This window comes from Daphnia pulex, chromosome 12 (assembly GCF_021134715.1).
Source record: "Daphnia pulex isolate KAP4 chromosome 12, ASM2113471v1".
Classification (NCBI taxonomy): Eukaryota; Metazoa; Arthropoda; class Branchiopoda; order Diplostraca; family Daphniidae; genus Daphnia; species Daphnia pulex.
Window position 1 is genome coordinate 7,428,536 of NC_060028.1, and position 17,926 is coordinate 7,446,461.

The window sequence follows — 17,926 nt, forward strand, 5'->3', positions numbered from 1 at the left end:
AGTAAAAAAAAGCAAAACCGAAACAAAAAGAAAAAGGAAAATTTCTGACGCCCCCCAAAAAACAATCGGCCCGCCGACGTTAAGTGGTGCCGCCGCCGCTCTCTCCAACTCATTATCGACCAAACTTTCGCATTCAATACAAAACAGATTGCACACACACATAGTATACAGCGTGTGTGTGTGGGTGTGGAGGCGTCGGCAAACTATGCACTCAGCCGGAATTCCGGGTTGCGACCTACGTCTACGTGCACATCAGACGATGAATAAATTTGTAGACAAAAAAAAAGAGAGATCTGGTTTCGATCCGCACCACCGCAACATTCCCGGTCGTTAATTGGCGAAACACTATACGGGCGTTGAGCGCAAGATCAAGTGAATAAGCCTCTTTGTTTCTGGCAACGATGGAGGGCCCTTCATTATTCAAGTTGCGGGCCGTTATTCCATCAAAGTTGCCAAATGTTGGCATTTCTACAAAACCTAACATCACGTAGTTTTGTTCCCGTTCATTTTGTGTCGTTTATACTGTTGAAAGCGGACGTAGTACATGTCCGCCATTTTTAGACTTGCGACAACGTTGAAACTCTCGTGAGTTTGGCCAGTTTGACGGGTAGGATAGGATAAGAAGAGAGAGTTAGGCTGGAATATTCAAATCTCTCGCACCCCGAATAAGTAGACCAGCAAGTGAAAGGGGAGAAAAAAAGAAGAAGAAAACTAAAGGTGCCAGAGCGTGTAGGGCTTCGTGGGATTTGGAACCCCAAGTTTCTCCGAGAGAGCGGCCGGTTGCCGGCCGCCGGCCCCGTGTGTTATTAGGGGCGACTTTTCGGGATGGGGGGGGGGGGGCCTGTGTCAGACACGCAGACACACCTGTCAGGCGCACGAGAACCTAGTTTGATTACAGGACGGATGCAATACACGCACGTACACACACAAAGTTAACCAAACATGTGCCCAGTAGAGCCAATTAGACAAGGCTCTCGATCCGAACGTATCAACTAGAGCCTATACACAAACCCCCCCGGCAACAAACCCGAAATCCGGATCACAATATCATAACACTTTGGCCTATACATTTCACGCAGGTCGTGTTTCTTTCTGAGCTCACGGAATTATCATCAACTTGAAAAACTAAAAGGAGGGCAAAAGTCCCAGGCAAAAAGTCACTTTGCAATGTCAATCCTCCGTGTGTGTGCCGGTGGTGGGAGAGGTTTAGATATAGCCAAAAATTGATTCCATCAATCTTTTTTAGGAGGAAAAAAAAATAAATGTCCTGCTCAATCATTGAAAGTGGCACAGGAAACCAAGAGCGGAGGAGGGTGACCCTTTTTTATTTGGTAAAAAAATAGAAAAATAAGAAAATAAGACGATTTCCGTTACGAATGAAAAACGTGTAAAAATAAAAATGAAGCCCATCAAATAAAAGACAGTCGGGAGAGAGAGAGAGTAGGGAGTCAGTGATTGATGAAGCCATTAGAAGACACACACAAAAGCAGGGGGTGGGGAATCGCAGTTGTCTATATAAATGCCAACGGAAGAAGAAGGAGCAGGGCAGAGACAAGCCCGACACAACGAAAAAAAAACAACTATACCGAAAACAAAACAAAACAACCGACAACACTGTCGCCATTTAACAGATGGAGGGGAATGTGTTATGTGTGTGCGCCGCGTGTATAAGTGCGTTTCCCGACGGTCTCGAGTGCGATCCCGCTGCTCCATAAGGAGAGACGGGCCACCACCACCAACCAACAACATGGAGTGTGTGTACATAGAGAGCCGGGGGAAAAAAATAAGCCCAGACATAGACAGAGTGGCCGTCGTTACATGGCGTATGCATGGGGGTTGTTGTTGGGCTGGGCTGATGCTGCCGGGGTCCCTGGCAATGACGGGGGACCCTAAAGCGGCCCTGGAAATATCTCTCTAACGCTAATATTATTTTTCTTTTTAACACATTTTTTATTTGCGTTCGGCCCGCCTATGGTATGTATACGGTGCGTGCGTCTCGTCGCTGGGCCACTTGTCCATTAGTCCGTGCGGGCCGTGTATAGACTTCTACTACCCCACTACACACACACATGCTTATATGTAATGGGGCTATATACACTTGGGGTTGGATAAGAGGGGGGGGGGCAGCAGATTTTCACGAGGTGCTGTGGATGTTGGCACCTGCTGCCGGACCTTCTGTTACTGACAGCTGAACCAACTTTTTCGTCCAGTCGGACCAAACTCTTTTTTTTCTTTTTCTTTGTAAAATGGAATAGAAAAAAGTGGAGACGCACACGGATCGGAATGTCGTCCTGTAACTCCTACCGTCCTACGCACGTTCACGTGCGACGTGCCGACGTCGTATCAAGAAAAACTCGACAATCAAAACTTCCGGTTATTTGATATTACAGAAGAAGAAGAAGAAAAACAAAACTCCCAAAGGACTTTGAAAAGTTAAAAAAAAAAAACAAAGTTAAAAAGTTTCCTTCCTTTTTTCCCCCTTTACAGTCACCAGACATAATAATAAATTCAAATCTGTTTGTGTAATAAGTTGCAACACTGTTACCCGGGATGTGTTATCCATCGGCGTGTAGTCATGGTGATCTCTCTCTCTCTCTCCATATGTCTAGATCGAAATGAAAAATAAAATAGTAACACGAGAGCCAGCCATGTTTTCCTTTCTTTCTGATTCGATCGCATCAGCGCCCAACACGGAGATTACACAACACACACAGTAGTCGAGGGATCGCTCCCACCACCCCAGCCAACCCCCCCGAACCGACCCCAACAGTCCATCATGAGAGATGGTCCCGAGAGCTTTTTCCCGCTCGGCCCGCGTTCGCTATTTCCGGTTTTTCGGCCAGGCCGCAACACCCACAGCGCGCACAACTTGAATGCAACACAAACGAGTATTCCCCCCACATCGGGGAGACTGTCGGCCAAATAGCTCGTGGTGAGAAAAGCTCAACAAAATAAAGAGCCTCTATGAACAGACAAATAAGAAAATAAAAGACCGCAAACGGGCGGTGGCGGTGGGAGGATAAAACAAAAAACCAAAAAAGGAAAAGAAATAAATACTACGCAGCAGCATCAGCTTCAAGAGTGCTTTTTGAGGCTTTGTCGAGTAGGGGGGAGGGAGGCTATAATAAATTAGTGCCGTGAGCTTTCACACTCTCGCTCTCTGTAACATAAGAGAGCTAAAGGGCAGTAGCAGCAGTAGTAGCAGCAGTCTACTCTAATATATAGAACCAGCCACACACCAAAATGTTTCCGCTTTCCTGAACGCATTTTGTCTTGCGCTCACTTTGGCCGTGAATGGGGTGATGGGGGAGGCCGGGAGTTAATGAGAGAGGTGAAAGTGTTTGAACGCCGGGAGAGTGTGAGAGAGAGAGAGAGACGACGGCTGAAGGGCCATTAAGACCTTTAAATAGAACTGAAGGAGCGCGGGGAATATAAGGGGGTGAAACATATAAGAGGCTATTCGATTTCTCTTGATCAACCACAACAAACACAAATATAAAACACTTGATTGATGGAAGGAGGGTGGTGGAGGTTTTCAACTCTTTTTCAAGTGGCAGACCAATCTTATGATTGGAGAGAAACTTGTTTTGATAAGTGGCAAAAACTTAAAGTTGAGGAATTAATCCGACGCGCGACGATGGGGCGTGAAGCATCAGCAACGGCAGTTGCGTCACTACTCGAGCGACCTCCAACCCCGTCGCCCGTCAAGATTATTTGGTCCAAGGCAACAGATTTCCATTGGCTTTTGAGAAGAGCAAATCAAAAACAGATTGCCAACTTTCGGGAGAAATACTACATGGCATAAATAACTTAGCTGGATAAATATATAACTCTGTGTGTGTAACTGTGTATAGATAGCATTTGTATCGTCTGTCGTGATTTTTCGCCGACTATCGCATAAGTTGAAAATCATGGAAATATACACACAAGACCGTCACACAAGGATGCCTATTCATTGGTCTAGATACCGAGAAAGGGGTGGGTCTGCTGGTGGAACTTGCCAACTTGTCATCCGCACGAAAAGTTCGGCTGAATACGGAGGGACGGCAAACGCGACGACGACGACGACGACAGAGCGGCGACGACATGTCATATCAATGCCGAAACGAACTTCTCCCGTCTACTGGCATACAGCACAAGATCCCACACACTAGCCCTCCCACCACCACCACCCCATCCTTGCCCGATGAATATATATGATGAAATATTCCGAATAAAAGTTTATAAATGTCATAACAAAACCCCCCCCCCCCCCCAAAAAAGGATAACAAAATGGAAATAGAGAGAGAGAGAGAGTGAGTGTGTGTGTACAAACAGAGAGAAGCCAAATTGTTTAACAACCGGATAGGGAGCTGTTGTATATGGCCAAGGCCCGGGAGAATCGTTCGGAAAACACGCGACCGCGCGTTATATGTATACATATCCTTTCGGCGTCTACTCATCCTCGTCCCTCCTTTTTTCTTTTTTCTTTTTCAACAAAAAAAGAAACTCAAACGGCCATAAATGAAAATTGATCAAATTGAATGAAAGTCGGAGCCGACGAACTCTTAAAGATGATTGAAAAGACTCGTAAATCGGTTTCTACTGATTTAACTCAATGACTCGTACCTATAGGGGTGGCAGCTCAATATGGCGCGTTGGAATAAGTTGGTTCCCAGCCACCGTGAAAAATTAAAAAAAAGATTAAGCCAGGTAAAAAAAAAAATAAAAGGATAGAACGTCCTTCAAACTTGTCGGGTGGTGGCCTATTGACGGAGAGGCCGAATCGACCGGGTTAAAAAATCCGTGCCGACGCCTTTGCGCCAAACTTTTTTTGTTCCTGATGATGCCCCGTAATCACGCGAGTTTGCGTCGTCTCCGGCTCGTGTGCAAGTGAGAGCTGCGCCGTCTAATGTCTGTCCCATGTAGATCGTGAACAAAAGAGAGAAAGAGAGAAGGACCAGCCTGATTGGAATAGTTGATGTATCGCTTCCGAAAGTAACCTGAAAAGTTGTTCACCAAATTTTTCACCAGTTGGGGGGAAAGAAAAACTGTTTTCACCAAGACACTCGACTCGGCGACGTCCCTCGTCCTTTTTTTTTTCCTTCCTCCGTCCCATAAGGACATGATCAATCGATGAGACATCCAAGAAGAGGATTGTATAGAGCAGCACGTCGCAGGTTTTATTTGGCCGAGCGGAATATGTAGGGCTCTTGATATTCCCGCACGAAGCGGATCAGCTGTTTTGGGCTGCATCGTGTGGGAGGGTAGATCGACTGGCGGGAGTTGGGGGGGAAGCCCCCCTCCCCTTCCATGAAAAGGAGAACATGACGAAAAAGGGAAAAAAAGATGTCTACCACTATATCGTACATCCATGTGAAGAAGAAAAGGAGTATAGTATACCAGACTAAAGATAGGGAGAAGGGAGCCGTATTGCGGTGTGTGTGTACTACTACTATATATAGGATGCGACGTAGTCAGAAACCGTCAGCCGAGATAATGAATGATCGTATCCGCTAAATCTCGATCAATAAATGTAATGGTAGCTACCGGGAACGGGAGCTATATAGTGAGCACCATGCATATCCAACCGGGGGTAGTATATATACTCGAATATCACATCACATGAAACGCAACAAGATGGAGAGCAGCAGGGAGGGACTGACCGCCAAATTTCGGAATCAATCGATCGGTTGATAGATCTATACACTTAACTCGAAGCGAGACATCTGAAGAGTTGGCTAAAACGCGGGGTGGATCCTCTGCTGCATGACTGAATTAGTTTTTTTAGATTTTGCGATTTGATTTTTCTTATCTTTCAACGAGACGATCGATATCGGATGCGATGCTGGCGGGTGGATTTTCTTATCCGGTGGGGTTATATAACCCGACTCTCCTCTCAGCTCTCCTTTCGCTGACTGCTGTCGCCGTGATCAACTATCTCGCCAATCGAATCGATCATCATAAACCAACCTCCCCCAAAAAGCTAATTCCATTGAAAGGTTTTATTCAGTTTTAAAAGAGAATGTCGATCTTGTTTTTTTTCTCGTTATTTTCACTTTCCCTTTTCAGCTCCTGTCGTGTCGGTGTCCATTTTCGTATTATTAAAAAAGATTGTCGCAAAACGAAACTGGATGTCGACCTCTCCGCCTACTCTCTACTCTATCTCTCTACTTGGGTTTTTCCTTCCGGCTCATCCGCCGACTCGCTCTCAAAAGACGATACGTCAACTAGTGTAACATATTATAGTACAAGTTTCGACCTTTGCGCCTCGTCTCTCGTCCTGTTTGCTCGATACCTTTGTTGTCGTCCTTCTTCCTCGGCTCTCCCATTTCTCTCTCTCTCTCTCTCTCTTGGTCCCGACAGTGTGTAGTAGCTGGGCTGCATGTTGCCGAGATGAAAGAACAGCAATCTTCATAGAACCGGGGGCCATCCACTCCGTTGTGCGTGACGGACTGATGGATCTGTCGGAAACGCTCACAAAAACAAACAGTCCCAACACCCTTTTGCTCCTCCTCTATAGATAAGAGATCCATCTCATGCTCCCCTTCGTCCCTCATTCCTCCATCCAGCCCCAGTCCCAACCCCCCTTTTCCTTCCCCTTTTCTCGGGCTTTTGATTAACTGCCATTCACTTCTTCTTGTTCTTCTTGTTCTTCTTGTTCTTCTTTCTCTCTTCTTTTTCTTTTCTCCTCCATCTCTCTCGTCTAACTCGAAGCATGCAGCCGGACAGTCGGTTGTTATTATTATTATTATGATTATCTCCTTCATTTGTTTCTTTTCTTCCCTTTTTTCATGATCTGCAACTAGAGCGAAATAACCACCACCACGTAATGATGGGGGTCGGGCGAGACCGTAATAGCAGAGTATTTTCCCCCTTTTTTCTCTTTCTTGCTTAACAGCATACGTGTTTTGTCTTTATTTCTCCTGAATGGCCAGTGAAATGCAGCGTTATGTCAGATCCATCATCAACTGCTTCATCTATAGCCCACCCCCCTCTCTCCCGGTGGATGCAAGAGACCATGCGCTATGATTAAGCCATCCATTATCAACGACAAAAAGGAAAAAACTTTTGATTGAACTGCGAAGTAAAAAAATAAAAGTCCCTTTACAATTTTAACCTCTGAACAGAAGTCAAAAATCAAAGTTTTGTTCAGTTGAAATAATCTGAGTCAAACGGTGTCAAACTATCGTTACAACGAAAGAACACCCGGGAAAGGTGAGCCAAGTCTTTCGGTTCGACTAGCACGAATGAAGACAAAATGTCCGAGTAAAAGGACACAATGGGAAGATACGAGCGACAAAGATGAAAGAGAATGGCCGCCTCGGTTTGGGATACAAACAAACAAAAAATAAAGGGATCTGACACAAAACAAGCGCAATCCAATAGAGAGAGAGCTAGATCAAAGTTGAAGCCAATAAAAAGTCTTCCTTGTTTTATAAAAAGAAAATGTTATGCAAGGCAAACGGGCATTGGGGCATTGTACACACGATGAAAACCAAAGTAGAGAGATTTTATGCATATTCTTTTGGCAAATTGAATTTCTGTAATCTTTGTCGAGATTCCTCGGAGATAAAAAAGGTTTTTTTTTCCTTCATTCCTCGTGAATGTCTTCAGGATGTACGCCCTTTTCGGCAGGTTGAGCCCATTATTCAATCATGAATAAAGGTTACCGAAATATAAGCTTAACAAGTTACGCAATTTAGATTTTCGTGAAAGCAAATAGATTTCGACTATACACACAGAGGGGAAGAAGAAGAAAAAAGGTCTGTAAACAGCTAGCGGTCGCATATGCGTATTATTATATACGCTCTGAATCGTAATGGCGAGACATGCTGTAAACGTCTTGCGTTCCCCATAGGGTCCTTTTTTTTCGAACCATATTTGACATCCGTCGACAGAGCCGGAAGAAGGGGGGTGGGTGGGGTCGGAGTTGCAGCGGGACAAAAGTCGTAAGGGGGGCAATTAGTGTAAGCACGTCGAAGTCTCCAACAGAAAAGCAGCGAGCATATGACGTTGAAAACCGGTATCCAGCACCCATGATTATTATGTGAATAACACATTATTCATCTGTGCGTCTAAGAGCAAATAATAGACGTCGCAACAACAACATTAAACCCTCAGCTGTTATAACAAGGATGTTCATCCAATAGTTATTGCCGCTGGCTGCAGTATACACAGACTTTGCATCGTGCGTAAATGATGTCATACGAGGCTCCGAGTTTCAATTAATGAGCACTTAGTCGACGGAAATCTTTTGCATAATGGAGGAGGTTCTCGATGACGCGAGATTCTCCGCGATATTTTACACGATCAGAGGGGGCAGCGAAGCGATCCGACCCAGCACCAAAACAATTAACCCTGATTTTACATTCTCAATAGACGGTTGACGTAAAACGCTGTAGAAGTAGCAAAGAGCTTGAATAAATGTAAAATGCGCAGATTGGTCTCTCCCCGTTGCCAGGCATTATCATTTTACTAATGCATCCGCAATAGTTGAGCGCAGGGTTTTTTTTTAGATACCCTTGGAAGAAGTAGAAGAGCTTACGCTTAAATATTTGAATAAATGGGAACATTGATCAAATAATAATAACCAAAGCCTTTGCGACTATAAGCCCTACATCCCATCATGCCTTCTTTTCGTCGGATCATCTGTCATAATGTATGTGATAGTTTCCGACAAAAGACCTTGTATATCTCCATATGTCGATGGAATTGCATTATTTACACCCCCCGGGGCTTGTTATCTCGGAGAAAAAAAAGGGGCATTGATTTTTTGGGGTTCGCCTAGTCTCAGGAAGAAAATAAAGCTTTAGCTATATACAACATACGTACGTAGTTACCTTTAAGTAGCGTAAGGGTAAAAGAAAAAATAAACCGGGAATCTTACTTTTTTCCCACCGGCGCAAGTGCCATCTTGTTTGCCAATCGACTGTATACAAAAGAAGTCAATGTTCAGCGAATCAAACCAATTTTCGGGACGAAATTGAGTTCCATTGTGTCGAGTTCACTGACCACAAGAGACTCTTAAAAACAAAATTCCAACGGCTATTTGCTTTGATTTCGAATCAGTCAGCCAATTTAACAAAACAAACAAGCCAAAATCGCGAAAAATTGTTTGCTTATCAATTGGAAAAATGAAAAAGAAAAAAGAAAACACTGCGGATTTACTACGCAGGGCGCTCACATATTCCCCCTCCCAGCTCCAAGGTAAACAGTTTGGCGGATTTAAAATATTCACAGGGGAGTGACGCTCGGCGTTTCACGTAAGGTGAACGTTTCATCCGGCGGTAGATCGAGTGGATCGTTACATCTTTTGATCTGCGATCCTCAAGACTTGGGCATATTTCGGGGAGGGGACGGAATATAACGGCCCGTTATATACTCGGTACTTAATAGCAGTCGTGAAATATTTCGTGAAGCATGCGATTTCCTCTTATAGACACGAATGGCACGGGGAGGTACACGGGCGAGTAGCCGGAATTTCACCTTAAATCTAGTGAAACCAGTCGCAACCGGCTACTCGCGATCATCACTGAATATCACATGAACCACAAGCGTACCCCCTCCTTCCCCCCTTTACCCCGTCAGCGGTTCTCAAGCTAAATGAAAAGAGACTAAGCCTTCTACGCAATGGCCGTCACTGTTCAAACGCCGTCGGTTGGCTAAAGTTGTGCGGGGGGTTATATATAGTACGTGCTCGCCGTCTGTATCAAATATATTCTCCCCGCTTCTTAATGAAGCAAGCGAACTCATCAGGACTACACGGCGTATTTACGGTTTCAAATAATTCATGAACTCTGTAGCCCTTGAAAAAAAAAATCTTTTGTTTTCTTAATTTTAACTTTAAATCCTGTTGCAGGTTAGATAAGGGATGGAGGGGGGAGGAAATAAAAATTGGCTGGGCTCTCTCGGCATTTCCTTCCGTGAAACGAAGCAATTCTGAGTAGCCAATTTTTGTTCTTGAGAAAAACAATAGGATGTACCACAGCCGTTGTTATATTGGCCATGGATCCGGGACGCATATCCGAGAGATACACGAAAAGTTATTTGGCTATGGCCGCCGACAACCCTGTCTGGATAAACAGGCCCAGCCACTCTTAGTCAGCAAAGGCTCTTTTATCTTTCCATATGATCTGCCGAGTTGTGTGTTTTCCGCGAATTCCCCCATTTTCTTTCTCTCTCTCTCTCCGCCCCGGAAGGAATCTGATCGCATTCCGTCATTTTCCCTATTCTCCCTTTGAAAATGTACCGACACAGAAACAAGGAAAGTCGTCCGATAATGTCGGGGAAATGAAGAAGAGATCGTGTCGAGTTAGCCCCAACCCCCATCCGCACAGCTGGCAGGACTGTCAAAGTCTAACATTGGCGCACTGGAATCCGTGAAACAAGATTATAGACCTCACTCTCTGATTTGATCGCGATCCTTTCATTCGCACGACGATCGTTTCGCAGATTAAAGGCTCAACACTTTGACTCGCTCCTATCTCCGCTTCCCAGCCGCCAGCCCGTAAAGAGTTGTGTTGCTAAAAATAAGCCAGCAATTGACGCGGGAAATTTTAAAAAAATCGTATTAAAACATCTCCTTCTTTTTTTTAAAAAATACATTATTTTCGATTGCCGAGCGCTTTGGTAAATTGGAGAACACGACACGTGCTGAAGCAATTTGCTCTTCGCCGAATATATATTATATTCTATTATATTATATCTCCCTCTACGAGTGTGAATGTGTTGATCTGGGAGTTGGAGTTGTTCTCCCGCCGCCGAACGCTCGGAGGTTTTTCTCCGATGTTATCGTTACTTAACGACAAGTGGTTGCCTGTGTTTAGCCATTGGATAGAAGGGGCTCTTTCCATCTCGTACATCTCCGAAAAAGCCCTTTTCACTGTTTACTTCCTTTTGTTTTTTCCCCCTCCCCTTTCCGCAAAGCATCCGCTGGCACCTCTGCTAACGCCTTCATATATATATCTACAACACATATAGTTACATATAAATTCCGCCCTTCCATCGTTTTTTTTTCTCTTTTTTGTTTGTTACTTTTTTACTCCGCCAACGCTACTGATGATGGGAAATAGAAACCCTTATTTCATTTCTTCCGGGCGAAGAACGCAACGGAACTGAACGAACGAGACGAGAGTTATACAGCCATAACATGTTCATCTTGTTGTTGTTGTTGGGATGCCTAAGGGGGTAGGGGGGGGGGGGTGGAGAGTGATGGCGGGGAGGCTGGGAATAGTAGTAGGGCTATCTAGGCAAGAGAAAAGCAATCATTTTTCTTTCCTCAAATTAGCTATCCGGAACTGGATGTGTGTGTTCCATATCGATCGGGGGGCACCGACGAGTTAAGGTCTGCACGGCATTCATTTTCAGTGTCTACGGCATTCCTCCCGCTCTCTCCCATTCCGTCCCGCCGACCAATCTGACGACGGGCAACGAAAGGAGGAAAAAGGAAAAAAAAAAAGATAAAGTAGAAGAAATTCTTCCGTCGTCCGGAGAGGAGGTCTTGAGACGAGTTCTTCCACTCATTTCTCGTCTAAACTGATTTTGAAACGCAGAGACGAGTTGACGAGGACTTAATATCGAGGACCATGTTTGAGAACGCCCTACAACTTGCCAACTGTCACGAAGCTGTAGAATTTTTTCCTTCTTCACGGTGATATGATTTCAATCTGAAATATCTCAAACTGTTCAATAAGTCATCATCGTCAATTTTTTCGAGGGGAAAGAATTTCGTTATATAAAAATGAATTTTTGTTTTTTTTTCAATCGACTTTTCTTTTTTTCCGGAGAGCTAGCGCCACTCGACGCTACTGTTTTGTTGTGTTTTATGATATGCCTAGCAATTCTTTCGCCAAGATTTTTATTTTTTTCCCCATTGAAATGAAGACGGGTTATGAAAGGCAGCTATGTATAGGCGACATTATCTGACGACATTGATGGATCGCACTGGATAGATGCGTGTACAAATAAAATAAAAATCTACTTCGCCTTACAGAATCGACTGTAATGTGCAGTGGTTTGATGCTCTGTGTGTACATTTAGAAAAAACTGAATGAAAGATTCGCTCTCGACGACTCCGGGTTTTTCTTGGCTCCGGACGGCTGACTGGATGGATGGAAGGACAACCTTTATTTCCCTTTTTTCTTTTTTAAGAGAGGCCATTCCCAGACGTTTTCCTTTACGACGATTTTCGACAGTCATAAAAGACTGCCTCTTACTACTTCCGCAAGACTTGGTTGCTATCTAGTCAAAATCCAGCGATTTTTGCCTTAACTCTCTTATCTATCCGTGGCTTTTCTATCCATCCATATACAGATAGCAAAAGAGAGAGAGAGAAAGAGAGAGAGAGAGAGTATAGATGAACGGAAAAGAGCCGGCGAGAGGGGGGGTCTTTGTATTTGTTGCTGCTGGCGCATCATCCGCCGATTCAGCAAGTCGTTCAAAATCCACTCGAGTCATGTATAATCAGATCCAGTTTCCGCAGTTATAGAAAAGAGACGACGACGAATACGACGTCAATGCAACTGGAGGATAGAACCATCCCTTCTCCCCAGAAAGAAGAAACCCAATGCAGAGAGCGAGAGAGAGAGAAAAGAGTTTCGCCCTAAAGTCTTCTCCGAAACAGCCATCAAGTCGTCGTCTTCATGATCCATTTCCCGGACCAGTTTGTTACCTACGCACACAAAAACTCTGATATGTTGAGGTCGTATACTTCTATACCAATAACTCGACAACCGTATCCGACGGCAGTCAACTTCCCTGCGTACCTCCTAAAAAAAGAAAAAAGAGGCGAATTTGCATATTATGCAACTAGAAAGAAAAAAGGGAAACGACGTTCCAGCGAAAAGAAAAAAGATGCTTGGCGCCACGACATGTGATTGATCGATACCAGAGAACATGGGCCCCGGAGTTTTTTTGAAGACAGTCGGAAGTGGCAAACTATCCGTGTGATGGACTCAATTATACTTGGGCGAGAGCTACTATGTTATATACCGAGAACCACCACCACCAGGAAGTCAAGATGAATCACATGGGGAAACTAGCCGAGTTGCATCCTAGTTTATATATTTTCTCTCCTACCTTCACGGGAAGTGGGAGCAGCTATCAATGTCTAATACAAGTCGGGAGAGTTCGACAACGAGATATCGAGCCCAGCAAACTTTCGAAACCTTTTAGCAGCGCGCGCGTCCTTTTTGCTTTTTTTTTTGGCGGTTTATTTGATTTACTTTCGCTGTGGCGGAAAAGTAAACATTCGAAAAACCAAGTTGGATGCTGTTGGATGGTAGATGGCCATCAGAGTTCGTCCTATTCGTAGGAGAGAGAGGGAAAAAAAGGAATAAAAGGGCCAAAGGGCTTTATACATAGTCTATTGGAAATCCATTCCGGCGGCCGCATTGGAAAAAACACTTCAACTGAACATAATCAAGTAAAGGGACAGAGAAAGGAGAAAAAGAGAGTCCACTTGGACATACTTTAGCCACTCCTTGAGCCAAAAAAGAAAAAAAATGTAAGAGATTCTTCTAAAAGGACAAGAAAGAGGTTCAATTGAATTTCAGAAAATAAAGTAAACGGTTGGCTTTGAAAAACACTGGGCAAACAAGCGGACCGGTTATACTGGGGTACACATCCAGCAAAAGAAAAAACCGGCGATCCTTAAAAGAGGTGGGATAAGGCACAAAACCGAAATGAATTCCGGGTGGCGCGAACTCTCTGACGAGCGACACGGATTAGCTGGGCGGTGAAAAGGAAAACTGAGAGAGAGAGTTCCATCCCTTTTAATCGCTGGGCGCCATACTATAAATGGGAAGCGGACCACGAAACCAGCCGGTCCAACAGCCAAACGACCACAGTTTCTCCACAGGATATGACAGTCACAAAACGAAACAACGTCGGATGGCAGCCGCAATGTTTTGGCTGGTTTTCGGTCGAGAGGGAAACGACGCGCCAGGGCTGTACACTTTGATACCGACAAAAGACAAGTCAACTGCTGCTATACACTACACTCTATTCTTCCAGTGAATCTATTCGCATCCAGGCTTACTTTCCCCTCACTTTTAGCCCTGTCTATTATGCCGTCATCTTCAATTTGTCACCGCCGCGGTCTCTGCGGAATAGTTTCGTGAAGAAATTCCAAATAAAAAGAAGGGGAAAAGAAAATGCATCAGCGAAAAAAAATAGAGCAAACAAGTTGAAGAATGAAGCTTTATTTAAAAAAAGCATCAACCTTAGTCGATTCCTCGACTCCAGCTGGCCCATTTTCAAATAATAGGCATACTAAAAAAATTGCGAGCCAAAATAAAATATAAAAGAAGCTAGAAGAAAAAATCGATAAGGTTCTTTACGATGTTTCCCCCACTCGCTAACCGTCGACGAGAATAGCATATACGGTAAACATGGCGCAATGGAATACGGGCGACAATAGGTTCAAATGTATAGTAGTAGCAACTTTGCGATGGGATATATAATCGACGATGGATGGGCCTATTCTTTTTTTTGGTCCCCCCTATCTGATGGGAAAGGTTTGTTTGTTTGGGCTAGTCTGTATTTTTATATACAGAGAATTGTTTAACAAAAAAAAGGAAAATGTTTTGTATGAGGAAAAACTCCTATCGGAAGTGTTCAAGAACGGGCGGAGGGGGTTACTAGGTTCGCAAAAGACGGCCCATCTTATTCGTTTGCAAAGAAAGAGAGGAGAGCAAGAAGGACCTCGTTTCCGATTCTCCTTTTCTTTATTTCTTGGCACGAGGATGTCTCTGCCCACGTGCTCACAATATCGACGACGTGCACAAGACCCTCAGTGTCGTCGTTGCTTATACACTACATGTACACAGAGTATCTGCCGACCCATTTTTTTTTTGCTTTCCTTCCATCATTTCCTCCCGCGTCTCCTCGTTCAATAAATGGACGGACCGAAAATTCTTTGGCTCCCGAGATCGTGTCATTTTGTTTGTCTTTTTCTTTCCTTTTCTTTTCTTATTTTGAGATTATTTATGGATGGCGTTGTTGTCGTTCAAAGAACGGCCGCCACCGAGCGCAACTGACTGGTCAAAAGAGATCGTGATGATCGAAGACATGAGTCGTTCGTGAATCATCCCCTTGGTTCGCCATCAGCCAGGGGAAAGAAGAAGAAGAAGACGGAGGTTGGCCCCAGTGTGTTTAGTAAGCAGATAATCTAAAAGATAAAGAGAGACACCAGCGGGGAATCAATAAATTGGTCGGATCGAGGAGGAAAGGACCCCCAAAGGCAAGACAACAAGAAAGATTGATGAATTTTCATCACGCCCAGACGCACACACGCCAAGAGTGAGGGGGAATTCATGGACAACGACAAGATGTTCAATCAAGAGGCCGTGTCCTCTTTGCATAGGCAAGTAGCTCGTCTCGTTTGATCTCAAATATTTCGGAGAAATGCGGATCCTCATTAAAGAATCAATAAGAAGGAGACGAAAAAAGATGAGGAGGATCTTGATGATTCATTTGTTTTTCTTTCAGTTATGTTGCCCCCCTCTATGGAATTTGTCAAGATGCTCGAGTGCAGACTCTATGGCACCAGTGTTTGATGCAGTTGATTGTCATTAGCCATGTTGGCAATTGACATCTCGTTAGCTGCGAAATCTCAACAAAGCGCGAGAGGAATCGCTTCCTTCCTCCTCTCCTCCTCCCCAGTTGCTGTTTGATCCACTGACTTCCTGACTATATCCTCCGTCTCTACCCCACTGTGAAACTTGACTAATTCAAGGGGCCAAAGTTAGTGGGAACATCGACACTAGTGCACCGGCCGACTTTAGCAAACAAACAAACGAAAAAACTTGGTAGGGGGGGTTTGCACGATCGATCAAATACTAAAACCACTCCCTCTCTCTCTCTCTCTTTGGCACGTGTCCGAGGATAAGAGAAACCGCTTATTCTTATTCACCTTGGGCTAGTGGATCTGAATGAACCAAAATAACGCAATCATCGTTAGGGCTGTTTCGGGTCATGGTTTTTCTTCCCTTTCAAGATCCCAGACACCACCACCCTCTTTTTTTCCCCGTATAAAAGACGACCCAACACTCTTTAGTGTTGCCTCTCATGTCTCCACCAATTTCTCTGGCCCTTTATCCGTCTCAGTTTATTCTCCCCCCCCCCCCCTCTCCCCTCCACTGTTTGTTGTGCACTTACACATAAAAGTTATTACTATTCTATTGAGGCATTGGGACCAAGACCAAATCTCTTTACGCCTACACCACCCCACCTTATCTGGCGATCCTGCCACTTATATAATAAGATCGTTGGGAAGCTCGGAGCCGGAGCGCACGACGATGCAGACACCGAGTAAGTAGTCGTCATCAACAAAAAAGTTGGGGGGTGGGAGGTTTACGTGGCCCAATCAGTGTCCGTTTGCGTGCTCATCATTCCTTACCCGGCAACTCATATATATATATTATATATATATATATTTCCCTTTTTTGTGTCTGGCGAGAAATATGAGACAGCTTTCTCGGTCTGACTGTGGACACAATAGAGAAGAGAAGAAATATTATCGGTGAGATATTTCATTACCATAAAAAGAGAGCCGATGATGGTTGTGGAACAAATAGATTTCAATCAAGTTACTGCACGGTACAAAGTAGATTACACTACAACCCACTAGAAATAATTCAAAGGGTGTCAATTACTCAATTTTTTAACAGTTACACCGATAGAAGAAACAAAAGGAAATTTTCACTTAGCATACGCCGGTTTGACCAAAGCTGCCCCTTCTTTGGCTTCAAAGAAAGTATACGACAACGTGATCGATTCGATATTTTCCATTCGTGGATCTTCTCCGAAATCGGGGTCGATATAGAAGAAGACTGGCATGTCGACCTTATACCACATAGGCGAATAAGTAAGTGCGTCTACTAAAATTGTGAAAAGAGAAACAGACTAACCTGTTCGTTGGGGTTGAGTCGCTGCTCCTCAAAACAGAAACATTGAATCTTGTTGAAATATTGTCCAGCTTCAAAGGGTACAACATTATAAGTGCTGACTCCATCGATGGGTTTGGAGGTTCTGTTGGTGGCAGTATAGAATGCCAAAGCTGTTTCTCCTAAAGCGACCTGTGTGGAAATTTGTTTTTGTAAAAAATCTTTTGCAAAGGAAGATAAACTTTATACTTGAAGCTCAGACTGTTGAGGCTTGAAATCCCATGTGAGGCTTGATGATGTGTCAGCATTAAACCTTGTAGATTCAAATTCAAATTCAGAAACAATGACCAAGTGGTAATTTAAATGTAGTTAATATACCTGACTTTTATAATCCGCTCACGGTTGGGCACTAGGTTCTCCAGACCTTCAGGATTGTGAGTAGACGATGTTGTACCTCCATAGCTGTAGGACTGAAAATGATTTAAATTACAAGCCTTGTACATAATTTACAAAAATCAACTTTACCTGGCAAAATAATCTATAAAGGGGTACTGCTGCATAACTCATACCACCAACAAGGACACCAAGAGCAACTACATAATAAACGGTCGACCGGTTTTTCTCTCCACCTTGATATCCAGTTTTATTGTTACGGTACCGGCTAGTAGTGAACGATCTAACAAACCAGCTAACTTTATGCACGTCTTTTTTTGTAAACCATTGGGAATTGGTTGGTCGAAAAAATGCAAGATTTGCTAATCTAGAAGTTAGTCTAGACGTTAAAGTTACTACCCGAATCATTACGTCATCGAGTTTAGGAAAAATGTGCAAATGTTTTTCATGTCCATAGCAGACGAAATATGAAATTTGGCCATGAAGTCATGAACAAAGATCAAACAAATCCCATCTAGTGGGAGCTCGATAAAGTGACAAGTGATCGTCAGATCGAATCGAAGAGATTACGGTTTTGAAAACTGAAAAGGTTAATGCAAGCTTGCATTTTGAATTCGGTGAAAATTGGAATTTCAAGTAATTTTAGGTTTAGTTTAAGTTTTATT

At 43.9% G+C, this 17,926-nt stretch overlaps 1 protein-coding gene across 1 annotated transcript; it reads right to left on the bottom strand.

Moving 5' to 3' along the window:
- Nucleotides 1-16,540: 16,540 nt before the first annotated feature.
- Nucleotides 16,541-17,738, bottom strand: LOC124208815 (cytochrome c oxidase assembly protein COX11, mitochondrial-like). Its single transcript, XM_046606700.1, has 5 exons — nt 17,394-17,738; nt 17,247-17,338; nt 17,118-17,181; nt 16,893-17,060; nt 16,541-16,827 (listed from the first exon to the last, which is right to left on the bottom strand). Exons 1-5 carry the CDS (start codon nt 17,667-17,669, stop codon nt 16,684-16,686), a joined length of 744 nt encoding a protein of 247 aa, XP_046462656.1. The 5' UTR covers nt 17,670-17,738; the 3' UTR covers nt 16,541-16,683.
- Nucleotides 17,739-17,926: the final 188 nt, after the last annotated feature.

Excerpts from the sequence above, each read along its gene's own strand:
- LOC124208815 (XM_046606700.1), bottom strand. The coding sequence starts at position 17,669 with ATGATTCGGGTAGTAACTTTAACGTCTAGACTAACTTCTAGATTAGCA. Across the intron at positions 17,339-17,393 it reads TTTATAGATTATTTTGCCAG|TCCTACAGCTATGGAGGTAC; the intron begins GTAAAGTTGATT and ends AATCATTTTCAG. Across the intron at positions 17,182-17,246 it reads GAGCGGATTATAAAAGTCAG|GTTTAATGCTGACACATCAT; the intron begins GTATATTAACTA and ends TGAATCTACAAG.